Genomic DNA, 22,754 nt, shown 5'->3' on the forward strand with positions numbered 1-22,754 from the left:
CCTCTGAGGCCAAGTGGGTTGGGATGTCAAATAAAGAAAACAATTTCCCTGTTTCATGTGATGTGGTTGTGTCACAATGCCTTTACCTGACCAGGCTGTGCTCCACCTCAGCTGCACTTCCACTGGACTTGAGCTCAGCCTCAGTTCTTGTAAGGAACACAAAGTCCAGCCAATGCTTTTGTATTTCAGGTTCCACCAAGAGCACTTCCAGTAGCTCTGCTAGTGAATATTAAATCTTACTTACTGCCAATAAAGCACTGAGGATCTGTGCTTCAAGGGTACCTTGATGTGATGACCTCAAAGCAAGTCAATACAGGGTTGCCCCATGCTATGGATGGAAACACTGAATGCATGCAGAAATAAATCCTAACTTCACTGTGCCATGATGGATGGTCCCCTGTCCTGAGGGCCCAGAGCCTGGCAGTGATGGAGGTGTGAGAGATCCAAACTAAAACTGGTGTGGCATCTTCAGCAAACCATCTTTGTTGCTCTGGTGAGTCCAAGTCAAACACTTCATTTGAGAGTTCCAATATAGAAAAGAGACCCCAAGCAAACTTTTCCTGAAATTAGTCCCAGAACAAAGTCAGCTTCCCTTGCAGGCTGTGAGCAGCGGGCTCCATGTGCAGTGCTGCAAACCTGACATATATCAGAAGGTGTTGGCAGCACTCAGCTAGAATCAGGGTGAAGGGCTGTACTCACTTGATTTTGGCAGGATCTCATGGCTTATTAGGCCATGTACAGCCCTTGCACACAGGTCCCAGCAGCAGGCAGAGGTGGAAATCCAGCCTGGAGGCACCCCAGTGCTGGGGGCTTGGCCCACAAGTCTCTGGGAGAAGAAGGGTTACAGACAACTTTGGTTTGGGGTCCCCACACTGCAGTGGGCTTTTGCTGTGGGGGCACTTCAGCCATTTCTGATTAGGTTGAGTGCTCTTGTCCTGTCCCATGTCCCTGAGTGGTTGCATGCACAGGGACAGATGGCTGGAGAAGAAGGGTGAGAGGCAGGGCTGTGAACATGTAGGGTCAGCACCCAATTTTTGGTGCAGTTCATGTAAACTCTGCAGGATTATGCAAGAAAAGCCTTCCCTCCCATGTCCAATGCTTTGTCCTGAGCACTGGTGGCAGTGGGACTTACAACTTGGAGCATATTTGCAAGTATTTAAATGCACAGTTGTGACAGAGGAAGGGGAAAATGGCTTCTCTCCAGCCACCTCAGGTGAGGAATCTTTTCTGCAACTTGCCATGTAATGCTTCTTTAAGGCTCACACCTCCTGAACGTGTCTCTCTCTCTAAGGGATTGAATTCCCTCCATGTTGACAGAGTTTCTTGCAGTGCATGATGGAAAATGTAGGCAGTTCAAAGGGCACAGTCCCTAAAGCTGAGCAGATCCTGCCACTTGTCCAGCTGGGCAAACATCTGCATGTGACCAGAGGCTTCTGAGTTAATCTCACCCTCTTGCAGTTCTGGGTTATCCTTTCATGTGAGTCATAGTTTGTATCTATACAAAGAGAAGCTTTAAACTGCCTCAAGTGAGGTATTTTTCCAGTGCTTTAGCACTAATTAATCATTAAAGTGCCAAGATCAAAGAGTGGGGAGCTACAATGTTGGTATGTTCTTATGATCACATTGCGGCCAGTTCCTCATAAATCCTGGTATTTTGTGAGTTTCAAATCAAATCTTCCATGGAGAATGATTTGGCAACAAGATGGTGGGCTGCTTTCCTTTGCACCTTTCAGACGTGAAGGGAGCTTTGACTCCCTGAGGAATGCAGGGTCAGCCCCACAACAAAAACACCAACCATTATTCTGGACATCTTGGCACCCAAACAAGCCGGTGATTTAGGCACGATTATTAAAACCCAGTCTGATGGAGAGTCCCTGTGCTGAAGATCTGATAGCTCACTCAGAGAAGCAGTGAAATGGTGGGAGCCTGGAGCCTGTCCCAGGGGTAACTTACCGCAGTTAAGGGTGTAAACCTCACTGTGAGCCAGCAAGACTTACTGCTGAAGTGCTTAAGTTACTTCTGAAAGTGAAGCTTTTCAAATAATGCTGCTGCTTTTGAAAAAAGCGTAGCCTAAGGGCATGACTGCAGCGGAGCATGAGCCTCAGTGCTCAGTGGCTGCTGCCTGCTCCCCGGGACAGGCAGCCCTGGCACCTGGGCACGCTCCAGCTGCAGGCAGAGGCGTGGGCATGGCTGTGCCTCGGCTTGCTCTGGTCCCTGCTCCTTGCCAGGGCCGGCACGGGGTCCTGCCTCTGCAGTAACCACAGGGCTCACTTTCCCTCTTTGGTGGGGTTAACTGGTGTGAAGTCTGCAGCACCAAATGCTTGGGATCCGGGGAAAACCGGCTCTAGTGCCCATGGCTCGTTACAGATTGAGAGAGGAGCACAGGGAGTGCAAACAGGTCCTGCTGCTGGTGCCCACCCGTGCCTGGGAGCACCCGGGTCCAGCTGCTCTGGAGGAGAGGCAGAGGGTTGTTTTGCTTCTCTGGGGACTGAGCAGACCAAAGGGCTTGGTGCTTTGTGTCTGGAGCAGGGAGCAGCAAACCAGAGGTGAGGCTGGGACTGCAGGAGGGGCAAGGCAAGACAAGCACAAGCCAGCAGCACAAGTAACAAAGCATCTGTAATATTAATGACCAGTAATGGCTGTCCTAGAAGCAGATGATGGAATGGAGCAATAGCATTTCTGAAATGTCTTTTTTTCCATACTATGGGATGCTTGCAAAAGCCACTATTCTTCCTCTAAAAGAAAAATAATTCTTTTTTGCTCCCTTTCATTCTTTCTCTTGTGGGACGCCTGGGACTTGACAGCATGGGCTCTTGTCCAACATTTGTTCTGACCTAGATTTTAATCTCTTCTTTTTTCCCCTTACCTTCTTCTTAGCTGGCTACTACCTCTAGAAGACGTACATATAATCTATAAAACATTTGTGTTTCCCAATTGTTTTAATTTCTACTTTCAGGAGATACTCAAGACAGCGACAAAATGTTTTAAATTGCTGTGACCATAAATGTTTTGGGCTGCCAGGGCCACCTTAATAAGTATAAATGTCAGGGGATGTGCAGAGCTTTATTTTGTAACCCACTGGTTGTGACAGATCAAAAGCAAAGACAAAAGGAGGGAACAAACACCCTGGGAACACTGGTACCTGTCAGTGATGCAGGGCAGGCTGCTGGAAGAGCAAAGGTGCAGTGCAAAGTCAGACGTGGAGGTCCTGATAACCTGTGCAGTTTATTGAGAAAAAAATTTGGTGGGAAGAGTGTTTGTGTGGTGGGAGGCTGGAAACACTGCTCTTCAGAGGGAAAGGCAGAGCTGGGGGCTAGAACCACCTGGTTGGCACATCTTGGTGCTGCCAAGGAGCACAGCCCTCCCCAGCAAGGAGGGGAAGGCTGAGGGAGAGCTGAGCCTTCCCAAGGCATGGAGCTCTGCCCTGCTCCTCACCTGGCCCTTCTGCAGCCAGGCAGGCCCACGGGGACAGGTGCTGGGGAGGATTTCCCAGTGTGTGCCATGCTCGTGGCAGCCCTGGTCAAACCAGAGGGCAGCCCTCAGCAGCAGCACTCGGGGTTTGTCCCTCTGCCTCCCCTCCAAACCCACGTGTGTGCCCACCCTGCATTCTGTGGTGGCTAATTGAGGAGGATGAGGTGATGGAGCAGCCCCACCACCCCTCTGCTTTAGGTGCGCACCACCCAGCGCAATTCATCCGCTAATCCTGGTTGATGAGCCAGAAAGAATGTTTCAAGAATGTTTCATCCCTCGGTAATTTTGTTAACCTCTCCTGGCAACAAAAAAAAGGGCAGGTAATGAAGTGGTTTGAAAGAGTGTAAAACCTAGAGAGCGTTTGGGAGGGGCTCGGAGGCGGACCCAGGAACTTCTCCACATGGCTCCTCACTTCTTCTGGGACATGGAAAAAAACCCAAACAACCTTGTGGGATACTAATTCAGTCCTTGGTTTCTTTCTTGTATCAATTCCGCTAACTGTGCCTTAAATTTGGGCCAGATGCACGATGGTTTTATGATGTGGTACTGTGGGGAAGTCTGGGCTGGATCTAACAGGGGCTCTGCTAACGGGGCTGCTCCTTCAGGGAGCCTGGGATGTTCCAGCTGTCCCCAGAGGAATGCCTTCGGCAGGAATGAAGGTGGGGGTACCAGGTGGGTGAGGTGACTGGGGCTCTGTCAGTGTGGTGAGAGGAGCAGAACACTTTCTGACACACGGGGTTTGCAGGGCCTTCCCTTGTTGGGGCACAAACGGCCAGGTTTTGTTCAGGCTCATTCCTGAGTCAGCACGGTGCTGCTGCAGGGCCATTCACACAGTGCCAGGGCACACGCTGCTCCTTGTCCAAAAGGACACAACAGAGCAAGAGGGATGCTGCTCATCCCGGGCCTCATCCCCCTGCAGGGATGAGCAGCACAGCTCACGAGTCCAGCCCAGCGCTCAGCACCACCCCACAATCAAAACCTCATCACGAGACTGTCCTGCTCCTTTCTGATCATGTCACATCCCAAAAGCTTTGTGGAGGATCAACCAAATCTCCTGTGTTTTCATTTGCTAAGCTCAGTCAAGTGATACAAAGCCCAGAGTGCTTTTTCTGCCAATCTGAATTTGCAGTGATTAAATTGCATTCTTGTGAGGGTTAATTTTCATGGACAGATATGAATAATTATCTGTTAATATGCTTAAGAATCATAAGGAATATTTGGTAGTCTTTACAGCTACTTAACTAACTGAAATTGGCATAATTCTTTTGAATTTAGGCTCTGTAATTCAGTGTTGTCTCTTTTTTTGTTCTCTCCTAATAATCTGATTCCTCTCTTCACATCTTTTCTCCTCTTTACCCACCATTTTTTTTTTCAGCTCAAATTGTTTTGTCATCACCTGTTCTTAAATCTGGCAGATGATGCAGAGATTGAGAATGTTGAGATGACTGAAAACAAGGACTTTGTGCATGTGTTTGTAGGTATAATTTAAAAACAAAATTCAAAAATACCCTCCTAAGGCAGTGAGTTCCTCACGGTATAAAACTTCCTACCCTTGTTGCTACTGTGCAATGTGAGTGAGCAAAGCCACCTCCACACCAGCCTGTTGCACCACATGTGCTTCATGTAATAAATAAATGCATGTTTATTTATTATATATTTAAAAAGCAAATTATTGGGGTTTGTACAGGACTAAATGACCAAATTCTACAGCTAGTGCAATGCAGGGTGGCAAATTGGGATACAACAATTTATGTACTGTGGACAAACCATTCCAGTGGAACATGGAGTTTGTCCATTTTTTTTCTGTGCTTTTGATAAATGCAAATAACCTGAAAAGTTCTTGATACAAGACAGAACCACAGCAATTTCACTAAATTTACAAAAAATTAAGAGAAATACAGGGAAATAAGGGAAATATCCTCAAAGAGCAACACAAACCAAGTAACTTGTGACTCAGGACTGAATTAAGTTCCAAGTGAGACACAAGATCTCCTTATTAGACAAATCTATTTCTGCCTAGGATTCATCCAGGGAAAAAGTTCTTTTGCAGCAGAGACACTTTAAAATACAATTTACCCTGTTTTTATCTGTCCTGAGGCCCTGGTAGCTGAGCAGCTGTGGAGCTGATGAACTCAGATTTAAGCACGCACAGGGGCATCAGCCATGGCTGTGTTCATGTGCCTGAGGTGGCACCAGGTGAGACCATTACCCACAGCAATTCCTCCTCCCAAGTGCTGGTCCTCGAGTCCCTCAAGGAGGCCACCAGTAACTCCTTGTCCCTGAGAGGCTGACCCCACCCCTCCCTGTGGGATGTGATGATTCCAGCAGGGTCTCACTGGAGCCCTGCCCACACAGACCTCTGTGCCCTGGCAGATGGGAGATGCTTCCCAGCTGCTTTCAAAGCCTGCCTCAGGAAGATGTGGAGAGGGTGTATGATCATTTCCCTGGCCATTGCAGGTGCAAAGAATGCAGTAACAATATTTGTTCTGGAGCCAAATTGCTCTCAGACAGCCTCTGATGTTTATTCAGTTGAGGAGAATTACCCAGCTCTTGGGCTGTGCAAGTCACTGGGTAAGAATTCCCAGACAGGGTATTTTTCTTCCTTTTATTTTACTCCCTTTTGAAACTTGTGTCTAGACAAGTGACAGGCAAATGTCAATGCTTTGGTTGCATAGTTGAATTGTACCTGAATATTTCCTCCCTCTGGAGGAAAATCCATCCTCCTGAATGCACTGGACTGCCCCAGTTCCTGGAAACTGGGCTGAGAGCCTCAGGAGAACAGCCTGTCTTGGGAGCTTCTCCTCTCCTCCTGGTGTTGGGAGTTCAAAGACCTTGAAGCCATAGAGCTTTTGCAAATACTTTGCTCTTTGGATTCCAGATTCTGTTGCAAACAAGAAACAACCAGTAAGCACAAAATGGTAAAAAAAATTAAATACATATGTATATTACTGGCCAGCCCTCCAAACCTTAACCTAACAGAAAGCTGTTCTTAGTTTGAATTAAAAATGCAGCTTGATAACAGGAGAAGTGTTTGAATCCCCTTTTAAGCTCATTTAGACTTGGAGCTTACTGCCAGTAGCAGGCTGCCCTGGTGCCTGTGGCACAGAGCACTGCAGACATGGCACATTCCCATGGAATGGGCCATGCAGGACATTTTACTGGAAAAGCTCAAGGTCCCAGGCTCTTTGCTGAGCTGGACAGATGCAGTTTGACAAATCCATTTGATTCCAGTAGGATTTCACATGGGTTACGTTTCACATGGGCTGATGGCAACATTTGCAGTACTGGATCAATATCTTCCTGCTCTAAAATAATGACAGAGCCAGGGCTGTTTACTGGGAACTGTTAATTAGGGTGAGTGAAGGCAGCCAGGAGTCTGTTAGATTGTCTGTCCATCCATTTGGTTACTTATTTGTCCAGCCAGAACTGCAGCTGCTCCTACTCCCTGGACAACAGACAGCCAAGTGTTTTGGGAAAGTCTGTCTCATTTACACTATGTCATAATTTCAAAATTATTTTGGATGTGGGTTTTGCTTTAGTAAGTCCTGCTAGGAACATGCTCCACCTCAGCTGGGGCACTTCCCTTAGGTTTTCTGCCATGGAGGTAGGAAGGGGGTGGGAAAGGTCTGGTTCAAAAGGCAGAGCTATGGTGTGGCTCTGCTCTCTCCACCACACACTGGCTCAGTGCTCACACGCAGCAAATACCTGAGCTGAGCCAAAGCACCTCACTCAGTGTGGGAGTGGAGGTTCACTGCCATAAATCAGGTAGGAAAAGGGAAAACCACTGATTTCTGCCATGCAGCAGTTCATTCCTGTTCTTATTCTCCAGCTAGCAATTTATAAAAAAACTATTGCAAGGCTTGACTCTTCTCTCCAGAGCCAGCAACATCCCCTGTGCCAGGTGGAGCAATAATTCAAAATAGGGCAGACCTAGGAGAGAGTTAGATGGAGTTGGGAAGCAAATTCCAGAACTCCAGCTCCACTGCACCTGGTTCCTTACTGCTAAAGGCTGAGTAAGGAGAAACTCAATATTGCTGCTCTGCAGCAGCACTGGAAGATTGTAATTTCCATTCCATTCAAATTTTAACATGAAAAAAGTATTTATGTGGCTTGATAAGTTCCACGCATCCTTCCCACCTGTTTCCATTTTAATGCAAAAATAGAAACTCTTTAGTTCATATCTTGTTTCCAAGTTGGCAGAAGTCCCTGGGTCGCTCAGTAGTCTATAACTTAGAGTGTGATGTAGCTCTGTGTCTCTGTCTAAAGAATGAAAGAAGAACTCTTTAGGCAAAGGGGTGCAGAGGTGCAAGACTGGTAAGAGATGCCATAGATGGGCTTAGGCTGGAATTAGAGCCTGGTTCCCAGCTACTGTTTGGAAAGCACATCAGAAAATCTGTTTTTCAGGGAAGAAAATATTATATAAAAATAGGTTTCTGCCTAAGAAATGAATGCTTAGCCCAAAAGAATGCAGGTAACCACAAAGACCCTCCCAAAAAACCTGTCCAGTGTTACTGATCCAAGGGAAGCCACTGAGCCACCCCAGCCTGAGGAGCTGCTTCACATACAGCTTGTCAACATGGAGAAAAGTTCCTTTTTAAACTGTGGGGGATGTCGAGAATAAAAGACTTTAGTGAATAATCCTGCATAAGGAGCAAGCATTTAAACAAAGAGGCACTGTGGAATTTACAGACAAATGCATGAATTGGTCTGTTGTAAAATGGATGGCATTTTACTCAAGGGTGCAGTAGACACTTCCAGCCTTTCAAATTTCCATCAGGTGTTAGAGGCTAAGTGCTAAAGAAGATAAAAAAGAGAGATGCTAATCAGTGATGGGATTGGATCTGTCCTGAGAGTTTGGATAGGTTCAGGATGGACATCAGGAGGAATTTCTTCAGTGGCAAGGTTGGTAAACTTTGTAATGGGCTGCCCAGGGAGGTGGTGGAGTCAGGGTCCTTTCAACTGTTCAAGAAATGCCTGGATGTGGCACTCAGTGCCACTGTCTGGTTGGCAGGTGGTGATCAAGGTTGGCTCAAGGATCTCAGAGTTCTTCTTGAAGCTCAGTGATTGTGTGACAGGATGTGTGATAACTGATGCATTATCCCATCCCCAGCACACCTGGACTGGCTTCAGTGCTGAGATCCCTGTCCTGCAGCTGGTGAAAGGCACAGCAGCAGAATGAGGAGGTTCAGCTGGGCAGTCTGGGAGTCCCTGCACCTCCATCACTCCCCAGCCAGCCACGTTAGACCTCCCTTTCTGTGCACAGAAAGAACAGCTCCAGCATGCCAGGGTGCTGATGTCACATCTGCAGTCCCTACTGCACTGCAGGAACACTGATTGCTTTTATGCTTTGGAGTCAACGAGAAGGGGGAAAAAAAAGTCAAAAAGAACTCATTCTGCCTCAGCTCTTTGGCAGAAGAGCAATTATTTCAGTTCACACCCCCCACCAGTGCTCTGCTGGGTTACAGCAGTGGTGTTGCCTGCCATGAAACACCACAGCTGTGCTCTGCTCCGCCTGAGACAGGAATGAAATGTTCTCTCCTCCTCTTCTGTTTGCAACATGGGCAACAGAATTTTGGATTACATTACCTGAGTGGTCAACTTCCAAATTATTTGTGCAGACGTAGTGCAGCAGTGCAAAGAATCCCACCCAAAAAACCTGTGGTGTTACTTCAAATATGTATCTGAGCATTTCCAGGCTTGCAGCTCTCCTGTGTAGGTGTCTAGTGATTCCCACTGATTACATAACCATATGTTTAATTTTGCTCTTAAAAAAAAATAGAGATACAACACATTTTTGTGACATGTTAGATCAGCTAAAATAACACATATAATAACCCTGATTGAATTTTATGCCACCATTCCCTGATTCAGGATTAGGCCCCAGTGCAGAAAAGTGGAAATGTATGGAAGTGGTTGGGACTGTAAATGCAGTCCCTCTACACAGTGATCTCATTTGGTACAGAAATAATATTTTTCCACAACCTGGATGTACACACATGGTCCAGTCCTGCACAGTACAGGAAAAGTTCCCACTGAATTAAGAAGAGGAAAATCAGGTTGAAGATTTGGGATTGCAATTGAGGTCACTACAGCAGGATCAGTGTGGTTGGAAATATGCAGATATTGCAGTTTTTCTTTGGAAAAAGTTGTGGTCCAAACATGGTGCTCAACTCTGAGGAGTCACAGCAAGAACTGTACAATTCCTGCAGTGAATCTCAGCTGCCCTCCCACTGAGGCTCTCTGCAAGCACCAGGTCATGTTTGTGATACAGTTCTGCAGTGGATTACCTGCATGTCCAGCAAACAGGTTCTCCAGGTGCAAAGTGTGCATGGAGCAACAGCCAGAGAGGTAACACTCAGAAACTCCTGATAACTCCATGTGGCACCACAGCAGAGCCAGGGCAGGGGCTCAGCGCTCAGGGATGCTTCCCAAGCAGGGCTTTCAAGGATGAGGCACAAGCTGAGTCTCAGGTGAAGTTTGTCACAAGTTTGGCCCTTCCTGCCAAACCCTGGGGCAGCAGACTGACAGGGAAGTGAGAATGACATGGGGTAACAGAGCAGAGGTGACATTTAGTGACACAAGGAAATGGCCTGGCAACGCTAACTGCCCTGTGGGGTTTCACACTGCCATGAGGGCTGAGCCTCCAGCAGAACTGGCAAAGGGAAAAATCTCTTCAGCTGAGTGTGCAAGCAGGGCAGTTTCAGGCCAACTTGCTTCCAGTGTAGCTGACAATTCCATGACAGGAGGGCAGCTGAGAGCAGCACTGGGCATTTTCCAGGCACACCAAGCCAAGCCACTTCTCAGCTCTCCTGCAATAGGGCATTCAGGACACATTCTGTGGGTTGGGCTGGTGACCTTCAGGAATTCAGTGCCAAAGGTGTGCAGTTCACCTGTAAACAGGAGTGATTCTGTACCTGGCAACAAAAGGCACTGGTGTAGTTGAGTCTTTCTTACCAACCTGTGTTCCATGGTCTGCAGAGCCAACAGGGACAGACTGTGAGTTACTAAACATAATAAACCAACAAATGACATATCCCTGCCTGGGGAGTGAAATACTTGACACAGCAGATGGGCCTTCTTATCACTGATTTCTCTGCTTACCCACTCAATATTGATAACACGCTCAGAGGAGTTCAGAGAGTTGTGCCAATAAACATAAATGCCTAAAAACTGTCTGCAACAAGGCTTCATGATAAGAGATGGTAAAAGAAAGTTCTTTCCTGCAGCTATAAGGAGTTAAAAGCTCCTTTTTGGAGGATGGGTATAAATCTCTGAACCTTCACAGTCACTGGAGGTCACTGGTGGGTCCCCTCAAGGCCTTGGCTGGTGTCTGCACACCAGCAACACATCTTTGTGTGAGAGAGGCTTCATGCATTACTTAGAACTGAGTTGTTGTTGAAATACTAATTAGATAGTGTTCATACATATTCATAAATAATAAATAGCCTGGTAAAAAGGATGGACAGAGACAAGAGAAATTTTGCAGATGATGCAAATGTGGCCACAGAGCACAGCTGAAAGGGCTCACGATGCCGAGTGGCTGGGCAGTGAAATGGCTGATGCTGGGCAGTGCCAACAAAGGCAGGGCACGTGCACAACCCTCACCCTCACTGCACTTCCACACAGATGAGCCCTAAAAATAATATTGGGCAAAGAGAGCTGGGAGGCCTCTGCAAATATCATTTAAAGTCCATCAGAAGAGACAAAAATCATGTTAGGAATGAGCTGGCAAAGAGCCAGGAACAAATCAGAAAACATCATTACAGCACTCCTCAGTGAAACTGCATCTCCATGGCAGAGTTTTCTGGCCATGGAACTCCAGAAGAGTTGGGCTGAACTGGAAAGCACAGGAAGGAAAACACTCAGGATGAGGAGAGATGGGCAACAGCTTAGCAACAGCTTCCACAAAGATGGAAAAAGGAGCCTTCAAGGTGGAAAGGAGTGACAGAAGCAGGAGGTTCAGTGAGGGTCTGTCAGATCATGACTGACACAGAAAAAAGCAAATAGGAACTGGCTGTTCGCTGGTTCTCCTAAGAATTAGAGGGACCTGGTGGTGCTGTCACACAAGAAGGTTTAAACCAACAGAAGGAAGTACTTTTTCATACAAAGCATAATTAAATTGTGGAACTCATTGCCACAGGATGTTGCGGAGGCCAAAAGTTATAAATGGCTTGAGAAAAGGATCAAAAACATTTGAGGAGGATGGATCCATGGGTGGCTGTTAAAACACACTGGTCTGGAGGCAGCCTCTGCCTCGGGAAGTCCATAAACCGCGGATTGCCTGCAGCGAGGAGGGTACAGCAGGGGAGGGATGGATCCTGCACTGCCTGCTTCACCTCCTGCCCATGCTGGGACAGGGGATCCTGGGAGGTGCCATACTGGCCCATGTGGCTTTTGCTGTGACACTGGTCAGGTCCCAGCTCTGCTGTCTCATTTTACCTTAATTAAAAACAAAAACCCAAAAGGAACCAAAACACAACCTAAAACAGAAGAGGGGGAAGAGGCAGCCCCAGTCCTCCACTCGCTGTTAGTAGGCAGCCTGGTAGTTGTTTTATTTTCTTTAGAGTGGACTTTGTGTTGCAAGTGGCAGGAAGCCATGAACCACAAAAATAAAATAATTCTAACCCTAGTGCTAAGTAAGGAAAACAAAGATGGCTCAGCAATTAGCAGCATTATATATGTTAGTACTAAGTAACAACAGATGTCAGGACTTGAGCCCTTTGCATTCCTCGCAATCCTTCGGAAACCAAAGCCTTTTGACGTTGCTATACATTATTGCAGTTATTTTGGGGCTGGGAGAACAGCAAAGGCTCTTTGAATGCTGAAATATGTAGGTTGCTGGGACTGGTTGGGTCTTACCTGCATGTCCCTCCCCATCCTGTGTCCCTCTGCTGCCTTCCCGCGCTGGTGTGTGCTGTGAACCCTGCTCTGTAAAGACATGCGCTGGCCATGAGTCATTAGCAAGCATGCGAAGCTAATTGGCAAAATACTCATAAAAGATTTTGAAGGTGGGTTAATTACAATTCATTACACTGTAAACCGTCCCCAGGCTATTGTTAAAAAATGCAGGAGTTTCAAGGTCCAGTATTTTATGATTCATTTTGCCATGCAGTGAAAAACAGACTCTATATCAAACTACATTCATTATAGTTAAGACCACAAAATCTTTATTGGTTTTCCCAACATTCCCTCCTTGTTATATGCATTCATATGGACTGCACATTTCTAGCAATTGGCAAGAAGGCATGAAATAAAATTTATTATATTTTCTTACCTTCTTCTTGGTGCGACCTTAAAAACTGCCTGTTCTCCTCGCTTTACCTCTTCCCAACTCAATCTGAGCTGATAGGATGGGGCACTGAAAATAAACAGAGCAGTGACTGAGAACAGCTTTGCCACACTGATGACTTAGTGTGACAAACCTGAATGCAGCTCGTGCACAAAGGAACCTCAGCTCCAAAAGGATACTGGTAATGAAATGGAAATAGTTTCTCCTTCTACTATAATAGATAATTAAAAAAAAAATCAGAATAGACACATTTTTACCAGTCACTGGTATTTCCAGATGGAGGCTCTTGTAGCTAAACCCAGGATGAACCTTCACAGAGACAGAGGTACCACTTTACTTACATGAGTGATACTCCCCACATGCTCTGTTGGACCTTTGTCTCCTCAGAGCCAAATTCTCCAGCTTATAAAAAAGATAACAGAGCCTTTGACTGTCTTTGCAGATGCCAGGACTGTCACATACTAGTGAGTAACTTGGTATAATTCTCAATACTGCTGTGTTGAGAAAAATTTAATAGAGGACCCAGCTGTGACCCCTGTGGGAGCAAAGCCCAGTGCTGCTCCTCAGTGCCACCTTTGTGCCCTTCTCCAGGGTGCTCCTTATCTCCTCGTGCTGGCTGGCACTTGGGCTCTCCTTTCAGGATTAAATGGTGCCATTCAGCCAGGCTTTGCTGAGCTCTGCTTCTGCAAATCCAGGGGACTCTCTCTCTTGGGCTGGCCCTGCCTGTGTGTGACTGCCCCAGTCCTGCTCTGCAGGTACAAATATGTCTCTCAGAGAGTCTTTGGGGGCATTCCTGACTCGGCCAAGCTAATTTTAACACATAAACATATCATTATTGCAATGTAAATGATGGAGGTAGCCAGGGACTATGGCTCTCCCCCATGAAAAACGTTGATGACATGGATGGATTTGGTTCTTTCAGTTAATATTTTACTTTTAGACTTTTTTGAGGTGATGGGGAGAGGGGGAACACTGAAGAAATCTCTCACTCAGGCAATCATCGAATTGCTGGTCTTCGTTTTTTCTTGTTGAAACCTCTAAATCTTTCAATGAAACTGGACGTTTTTGGAGGCAAAGTTTTTCATTCAATTGAAAAATGCCTTCTCCATTACGAAAGAATATTAATAGCAAAAACCAACCCAAACCCTTCCAGCTTGAAATTGGCCCCATGGGAATATCAGTTTGTTCTGGTAAGACTCCGTAATGGATTTATTGCAGCGTGCAATGTTTTTGTTTGCATTAACGTAGTGTGAAGTGATAAATATCTTGGGTTGGTTCCTTTGTCTGAGGTTCCTCTAGGAAACTAAATTTTCTTAAAAGACAGTCAGAACTGCCATATTTATTAGGACCAGGACTCTGGTTCCCAGCAGAGACCTGCAGAGAAGAGAGAAAACTGACCTGAGCATTGTGATACTTGGCCTGGGTGTTTTGCCAGGCTCCACATCTGCTCTGTCACCCTGGGGCTGATCCCTTCCGGATGATGCCGCTGGAAGCTGTGACATCGGGAATGGAGCTCGAGGGGTCACCTGCAGGATTTACAGTGGGGGCATTTTGCTACTGGGAGATCCCCACATGGATGTGCCTCTTGCTTCTCCTCCTGAAATGGTCTGCTGGGGACCAAGAACCGGGCAAATCTCAGTCCTTGGCATTGGATTTCCCAGCGCAGCAGCCAGAGCTCAGCTGGGGTTTCAAAGCAAAGAACTTGGAAATCAGAGTTTCTGTGACAGTGATATTTATGGGTACTCTGACTAATCTCTGTGCCTGGGACCTAACAACTATATCCAAAACCATGAGCAAATACTCTTTTGCCTTGTTTTGTTTTGGTAAGAATTATAGCTGTTCCTGTTGCCTTCTCACCTGGGAGCAGCTCCTGGAGCAGCTTCACTTCGTGACATTTACAATGTCAGTGCTGTCACTGGGCAGATGGACCCGTGACTGAAATGGAAACAAAGGAGGAACAAATGAGTGACCAAACTTTTCCAAACTCTCCCAGATATTTGTTTCTAGTGGTGAAGATATTTTGCAAGTGGCAGGTGTCAGTATTAAGTACTGAATTCTTCATTCTCCCTTCGGCCTCATTATAAACGTGGTATTTGTTTTTAAACTAGGCTGACCTTTTTCATCACTCCTTTTAGGGTCATACCTCTGTAAGGCTCACAGATGCTGAATTTGGGCAGGACCTTTCAGCCACAATATCATCTATAATATATAATATATAGTACATGAAGCTCCAAAATTTCAGAAGCTTCATTAAGAATACTGTGCAGAAATTGGGATTTTTGCCATTGGCTTGACTGGCTCCAAAATTATGCCCTTGCTGCTCCTTGGAAGTCATCTTTGATTTGGAAATGATCTTGACAAGTGCTGTGATCCATTGCTCTCCAAGGAGATTCCTGCTCCTTCATTGTTTCGACAAGGCTGTAAATAAGAGAAGAGCTTTACTCATCCAGTGCTCCTCCGGTCCCAGCTCAACTCAGAGCACTCAGCAATGGGCAACAGCAAAATGTTAACCAAATTCCTTCAAATCTCAAAGCAAATGTTGACCAGAGCTTCTTCAATGCTGCAGAAAACTCTCCATGGGAAACTGTCAACATTTCTATTTAATATATTGTCTCAACATTTGGCATCTGTGAATCAGCTGGTGAAGTGTTCAGGAAAAGTAATATTTTTTAGATATTAGGAATATATTTATACACATAAAATGTAAACATCCTTCTATCTCAAATAGACACACCAGCTAGATAAGGTTTTTCCTTGCCAACTATGTGTGTGTATGTGATATTTATATATGATAAGAAGAAAGTTTTCAGTCAGCTCCAGCTGGGAGCCACCTTGAAGGCGGAGCTGGTTTTCACTTGTTTGTTTAACAAAGTGCATTTTGGCAAATGGGCTCTCCTCACCAGGAGCTGGACACCCTAAAATCTGCTCTGGGATGTTCTACCTTTGGGATTGGCCATCCCTGTAGGTGCTTCCAGTCACTGCCAGCACTTAAGGTCTCTGGACCTTTCCATGCAGGTGTTTAGGGAGAGAGCTGGGCCCTCCTGGCCATCTGTGGCAAAAATCCCATTGACCTCAGCAAACCTGGGTTTCACTCCCAGTCCCTGGAAGATTTTTACAGATATGCAAACAAACAGTGTCCATCTCCCTTAATTAAAGCCTCCCCCTTTTGCACTGTCCATGGTATTAACCTCCAGTTCCTTCAATCCCTGCTCTCATTCCAGGCCCAGTGGAAGGACCCCCTCCTTTGCTTCCACTGAAATTCGTCCAGGCTGGTGGAAGTACCTCACTGAAGGTCCCTCCTGTGAAGTGCTTCCTCCAGTAAATTCAAAGGGATAAACATCTCACAATTGGCTTTTATAACCTCACAAAGAGAAAAGTCTGGCTCAAAGCTGCTGACTTTTTCTCTAGCAGAGAGAGCTGCTCAGGGATGTGCAGCACTTCCCCTCAGCGAGCCGAACCCTGCAACTCAGAGCAGGGAAAGCGTCAGAAATGGTTGCACACATGAGGCAGCACTGTCAGCTGTGTGTGACAGCACAGCCACCATGTCTGGAGCCAACAGCCTGCCAGCAGAGATGCCATCTCTGCCTTCTTTGACAGCCTTGATGGGATCACTGCCGTGAAGGCACCTGGAGCCCTTCAGTGAATGCAGGTGCCCTGTGTGACCCTTCCCACTGAGAAGATGGAGCAGCAGCACTGGATGTGCTCACCATGTTTACATCTTGAGGAGCACCTCCAGCAGGGCTCTCTTACAGCCCTTCTGTGCAATGTCTGACAGAAGGCCTTGCTCAGCTCAGCCAGTGCTACACGGAGGCAAACAGCAGTGCTTGGCAGGCCACAGATTTCCAGCTAGAAATCTAACACCAAATAGTTCTCATTCTCTCCTGCTCTTGACACTTGGCCTTACTCAGGACTGTTTTGTTTTGGTTTGTTTTTCTAAAGAAGGTACAAGACCAGATCCTGAGGGGCCTCTATCTCCGATTCCCACTATGGTTTACATTTCACTCACTGGCAGACTCAGAAGTGTCCCAGGGTTTCCCCTTCGGATTTTAAACCAGCAGAAAGCATGACAGCATGACCTCTCTCTGGTCCTGGAGCTGCAGCTGTAATCAGAAGCTTTATGATGAAGTTCAGCTGGAAAAGCAAAGGAGAAGTGAAAAAAAAACAAAACAACAAAATGCAAACCAAAACAGAGGAATGCCATCAAAGTCTTTCAAAGTCAGAAATTCATTTTACCTTTGTCAATGGCTGTGGTTTTCAGGGATAAAGATCAAAGTGCTGACCGTGGGCAGAGCTCTGACGAGCTCAGCCTGTGGAAGCCTGGCATTAGTGCCACAGTTAGGCTGTGTCTAGACGGGCACGGGGTGCTCGTGCCAGCTTTGGCAAACTCGGCACCCCAGTGCTTGCATCAGAGCTGGAGCATGAAGAGTGAGGCATCCAAACTGCAGAGGGGAGAGAGCAATCAGACTGCAGCAGAGTGGAACTGGACAAAGGAAGTTTAGGGGAAAAAAGGGACAATCGACCAAAAAAACCCCAAAAACCCCACCCCCAGAAAGACAGCTGAGATGCACCCCATCTTCCAGGTTTTTGCCTTGTGATTAATGTACACAGAAAGCTTAGATAACTGGGGGAAAGTAATGCCAAATTTTTATCAATACAGATGAGCTGGCTTCATATTTCTCCAGCCCTTTCATGTGGAAATGAGAGTGCATTTGATGGGGCCAAGCCCATGTTTGAAATAGCTCAGCTGGGATGTGCTTGCGGTGAGGGTTCAGGTGCCTGTGCAGAGAATCCCACAGCTGGACCCTTCCTGGGGGCAGAGAGTACCTCCAGCTTCCTGCCTTTTCCTCTCCCTCCTGGGGAGGACAGAAGGTTCCTGCTCCATGGGATAAACAGAGAGGAAGCCTGAGCTGATGGACTGTGCAAGGGACAAGGTGGGTTTGGTTGCTGAGTTCCTCCACACTCCCTTGCACAGAGCCTTACAGATCCCACACTGCCGTGTGCCAAAGGAGGAGGTGGGTAAATGGGGCAGGACACACACAGCTTCAGCAGCTCAGCCTATTGCACCTGCCCGTGGCACCCTGTGCCTGGCTGAGCCCAGGCTGTGCTGGCCCGAGGATGGCACACAGGCTGGCACAGGGATGAGCTCTGGAAGCACTGTGTGCTGCTGGACAGCCCCACCACCATCTCAGAGCTCCCCAGGGCCTTTAAACCAAACACTGCTCCTCACGGGTACTCTGGCTTCCACCAGCCACAACAAGTTCAAAAGAAACTGCAGATTGATGTGGGCAAACATGATCTCCAGTGGATGGAGACAGAGCAGAGCAGGTATTTTCATAAAGCAGCTGGTTTCAGCTGTGCTTCACACCGGGAATGTGCTGCCCATTGTCAGGAAGAGGGGTGGGACTTGCTGGAAACAATGAGCTCAGAGACCGCTCATTGCTATTCTCAGTCCTGCTCCTGACTCACCTGCATGGCCTCGGGTGAGTTACTCCAGATTTGTGCCTTACTTTAGCCAGTGGTAGTGGCAGAGATAGTAACAGTCTCACAGAGTGCTGGGAGAATTAGTTAATTAATATTTGGAAAACAGTTTGTGCCTTGACGTCTTTGTGCCTTTGCTTACCCATCAGTAACATCAGAGATAATAACTGTCTCATGGAGAGGTACAAGGATTAATTAATTATTTGAAAAGCAGTGTGAGATTCTTGGATGAAAGGTTCTATGTGAGTAAAACATATCATTAAAAACATCTCCTGGTCCTCTGTGAAGTAAAAATAAAGCTGTAGCTTCTTAGTCATTCAAATAATTATACCATAAATACTGTTTATTTTAATCTTCTCTTTAAAAAAATAATCTAATCTAGGCAGTGATACCAACCAAATAATGAAAAATGTTTCAAATTCAGGAGACCTATCAATTTGAAGAGCTTGATTCTTAATTGCTTTTTGATGTCTATCAATGGAAAGTGAGAGCAGTTGTATTTACTGATGGAAGGATGCCCACAGCTCCTCTGCCTGCACTCTCTCCTGGGCACAGCAGCTGTAGCTATGCAGGGTTTCTCACACTCTCCTATTTGACTTGCTAACCAACAGGGAGGTGCAGAACAGCCCATCTTACAGACGTGTGCCAAAGGCAGCTTCCCCCAAAACCAGGGGTGCACTGAAGCAGGGCTGCAGGAACAACTTCTCCTCCCAGGAGTGTGGCAAGGGGACAAGTGGACCAGGAAAAGGCACCATCAGCCCTCGATCCACTCAGTCCTTTGCACCCTGGGCAGCTCACACTGCTTGTCTCTCCTAAAACTCAGCACTGAGTGGGTCCTGCACAGGTCCACGGGGAGAGAGACCCCCTGCAGTACTGACCACCACTGCACAGGAACAGCAGGACAAGGGATGGGGGTCTGTATTTTAAATCATCTTTTCTTTAGAGAGACATGCTGAGTGTGAAAACCCCTCTGGGGACTTCTGTATATTTGGGGATAAAACACATGCATTTGGCCCTTGCATCTCTGTTTGTCTCTAGTTTTTTGCCTGTTTTTGTTTTACAAAGTACATAGGTGAAGCGGAGGCTTGAAGGATCAAGTTTTTAATTGAAAGGAGCCTCTTTTAAGGTGTAACTACTGCTGGGAACCTGCTGTGCTGGTCACCCCAACCACCACACCACAGAGCCTCCCCCAAGCTCAGAGGGCCTTGTCTCACCCTTTCCATGGCCTCCCACTCCTCTCTGCCCATGGAAGATTTTGCAGCAATCACCAGTAGCCTGTGTGGGAATGTCAGGAGGAAGAAAGGATGTAATTGCCTTCCTGAGCCCCAGCACTTTCATTAGTTAAATGTCCTCCCATCTTTCCACCTAGTCCAGCTTCTACTGAATTTTCATCAGGCCAGAAGAGGCCTTTGGGGCCATTTGAAAGCAGCCATCAGATAAAAGCAGGCAGGGAGCAGACACGGGCAGACTGGTCCCGCAGGAAGGAGAGAGAGGAGGGACCCGGTGACTCAGAGCTTTTCACTCCCAGCTGCCAGCTTGAGACGCTGCTCCAGCCAAGCATAAAAGCACATGGTTATCTCTCAGCTCATGAATAATCCCACTGATTTAAGCCATAAACCCAGCATCCAGGCCTTCATTGTCTGACTACACTCACCAAGAGTGGATAAACAGGAGTACAGGTCTGGATATTCCTCTTGATGTAGAGGAATGGCAGCAAACAGTAGTTTCCCTGGTTTAGGTTTCTAAGGGAACAAGTAATGGGGATGAAGAAGTGGCTTGGTCCCTGATGGAGATCTCTCCATGCTGGACATGAGTGAGCTCAGCACCTCCCTCACAGTCGTGTTGGATGTGTGTGTGTGTGTGTGGTGCTGTTTGGTGGCATTGACCTCAGTGGTGATTCCCCAGGCACGAGGCCCAGGTGATGTGATCCCAGTCCCCAGGCTTTGCTGGAGGTGGAAGTGGCATTTGCACATAGGATGACACCCAGTGTCTTCTCCCAGCTGGGGTTACTGAGTTCCTCATCTCCGTGCTCACACAGAACTGGGAAATGTCCTAATTGTGAAGGAATCTCACTCACAATCAGAGATGGCCCTCAAAACTCAAAAAGCCAGTTCAGGGTACAGTTCACTCCCCCACGGCTCCTTCTGGCTTTGTCTCTCTAGCACAGGGCTGAGAGATCAAGGGAAACAAGAAGGAAGTTCCGTTCCTGTTGCTGAAGGCAGAGTGAGTGAAGCAAATTATGGTGGTGTTGCTACCAGATGGTCGAGCATTGCTCCTTTCTATCAGGCAAAGTAATAGTTACACAAAATAGAGAAGACCAGCGATACCAGAGCTTTTGGGAAACACATCCCATAGCTGACTGAAAAGTGTGTTTTACCTTTATCTGTTGACACAGGATTTTAGCTGGATGTCTGCTGTTCAGCCCTTTCCCAGAGGGGAAAGGTGACAACTCTGAGAAAGACTCTGAAACCAATGAAAATGGGGTCATTCTGTTAGCAATTCAAAGGGCAGGGTGTGGGGTTATGCAGACTGGGACAGGAGCTGGTGGTTTGAATAAAATGTTCAATAAACCTGGGCAAAGCCCAGTTTGCTTCTGTTTATGAGAAGCTTTCAGTTTGGTCCTTTGCAGCCCTGTGATCTCTCAGCTGGAGATGTGTGAGCTGAATGGACCAATCCCCATTGCCTAATATGTCCAAATATTCTTCCTGGTCTCCATCCATCTGCTGCCTCATGTCATTATGGCATGCTGACATGAAAACAGAAGGTGTGAATGGAAAGCTACTTCTGCTGGCTTTAGCTCACGACAGCTCAGATATGGGTGCAATGCTCCCCTGGACACTGTGAGGCTCAGCATGTGCTGGAACACATTTCTGGGGCTCAGGCTTCCAGGGGGGCTCCAAGAGAGAAAAACAGCCCAGGCTTCCCTTATGGCTTCCCAATAACTGACATTCAAGAGCCATGGGTGGCTCTTGTCCTCACTCACAGCTCTGGGGTTTTAGCTCCTGGCTGGTTTCTGAACCAGTTCCCTCTGAGAAAAGAAGTTCTTTAAGAATCAGAGGCCAATACTGCATCAAATTCATCCACTTGCATTTGGTTGCAGATTCCCCTAGCACAGATGCTGGAGTTTATAATCTACATTTAATTTCCCCTTCTTTCATTTCCCCCCTAGGAATACAAGGGGAAACAAAACCAGGAAAGGACAGAAAGGATGGAGGAGCCCCACTTGTGCCTGGCAGCTGGGGACTTGGCAGTCTGACTCCTGCTCCAAGCCCTTCCTTCAGAGTTCTGCCTGACCTCAGGTAAACTGCACCACAGCTTCCCCATTGCTCAGAAATAGTTAAATACACCCCTCATTCCAGAGCATTTACAAACCAACAGGTGGGAAGCATCACCTTGGAGCCAAGCACCTGTAAAATTGCTTGCTAAGGTATGTGCTCCCAAATTCAAGGCATGGAAAACCCAAGCGTTTCATAACAAAACGTGGAAAACCCCCTACAAATATTCCAACACTCCCTTTCAGGCCACACCCCAAAGCAAGTGAGACTAAAATGGACAAATCCTCCCCTGGCAGGGGGCCAGAGCACCCTGTGCCCAGTCTCAGCAGTAGGGATGAGGCCATGCAGAGTCGCAGTGGGAAGAGGCTGGCGGGGCCCAGGCCCTGCATGGCCTGTCCCTTTGCTGGTGGCAGCAGTGCCAGCTCATGGGTAGCGTCTCGGTGTCTGGCCAAAGCGCATGGCAGACGGCTGTCTGAACCTGGCACCTGGGAAAGTGGGGATAACATCAGGGAACAACAAAAACTCCTGACGTAGCTGCTGCTCCATCTCACCCCGCTCTGGGAGATGCCTCCTTGCCGTGGACTGACTCAGTGCCTGCTCCTGTGGTCCTCAGCTCTCCAGGGAGCTGCTGCTGCTCCAGGCTGGGGGCTCCTGGCATGTGGCATCCCATGTGTTGTGTCCCACCTGCTGCCACAGGCAGCACAGGGAGCAGTGGCTGTTTGCAGCCTGTTTGGGCTGCTTTGCCCCCCTGGGTGGGGGTGAATGCAGCTCCCCAGAGGGTCAGGATGGAGCAACAGCCCCTGCCCAGGAGGATTCACTGGCTCCTTTGAAAAATCTCCCCAGATGTTCACGGCATCTTAGGTTACCACAAAGTATCTGCCTGGATCTGGGCTTTGATTCTCCACTCTGTACCTTTATTCCAGGCTGGCTGGGGCAGTGCCTTTCCCTCAGAGACCACAACTGACAGTTCTCCTCTCAGGGAGAGGGAGGAATGGGGCAGTGGTTGCATTTTGGGGGTGGGGAGAGGGAAAGGCTGTTTGAGGCCATGGGGCAGCTGCAGAGCTGATGAGGATGATCAGGAATCACCTTTTTCCTTCTCTGGGTGGGATGGTGAGGTGGATGTCTCACCTCTGCCAGCTGTAACAAACATGGGGGGCTGAGCTCCAGCAGTAGATGTGTCACCTCCCCATCTGCTCTGCTTGTGAGAGTGGCTTCATCCTGCAAAATAAGCACAGACAGAG

The 22,754-nt window shown here is 47.4% G+C and overlaps 1 protein-coding gene across 2 annotated transcripts in view; it reads left to right on the top strand.

Annotated features, from left to right (window-relative positions):
- The window catches only part of BMP2 (bone morphogenetic protein 2), a 266,059-nt gene that overhangs the window by 223,307 nt on the left and 19,998 nt on the right, over positions 1 to 22,754 (top strand). The window contains exon 4 of one of the 2 annotated variants that reach the window (XM_039717158.1): positions 21,408 to 21,537. In XM_039717158.1, the coding sequence (XP_039573092.1) occupies positions 21,408 to 21,531 (124 nt within the window). In that variant the 3' untranslated portion in view covers positions 21,532 to 21,537. Of the gene's footprint in view, positions 1 to 21,407; positions 22,455 to 22,754 lie in introns of those variants that run through there. The other variant, XM_039717157.1, reaches the window with a different exon arrangement.

This window comes from Passer montanus, unplaced genomic scaffold (genome assembly GCF_014805655.1).
Source record: "Passer montanus isolate IOZ18808 unplaced genomic scaffold, ASM1480565v1 scaffold37, whole genome shotgun sequence".
NCBI classification, from domain to species: Eukaryota; Metazoa; Chordata; class Aves; order Passeriformes; family Passeridae; genus Passer; species Passer montanus.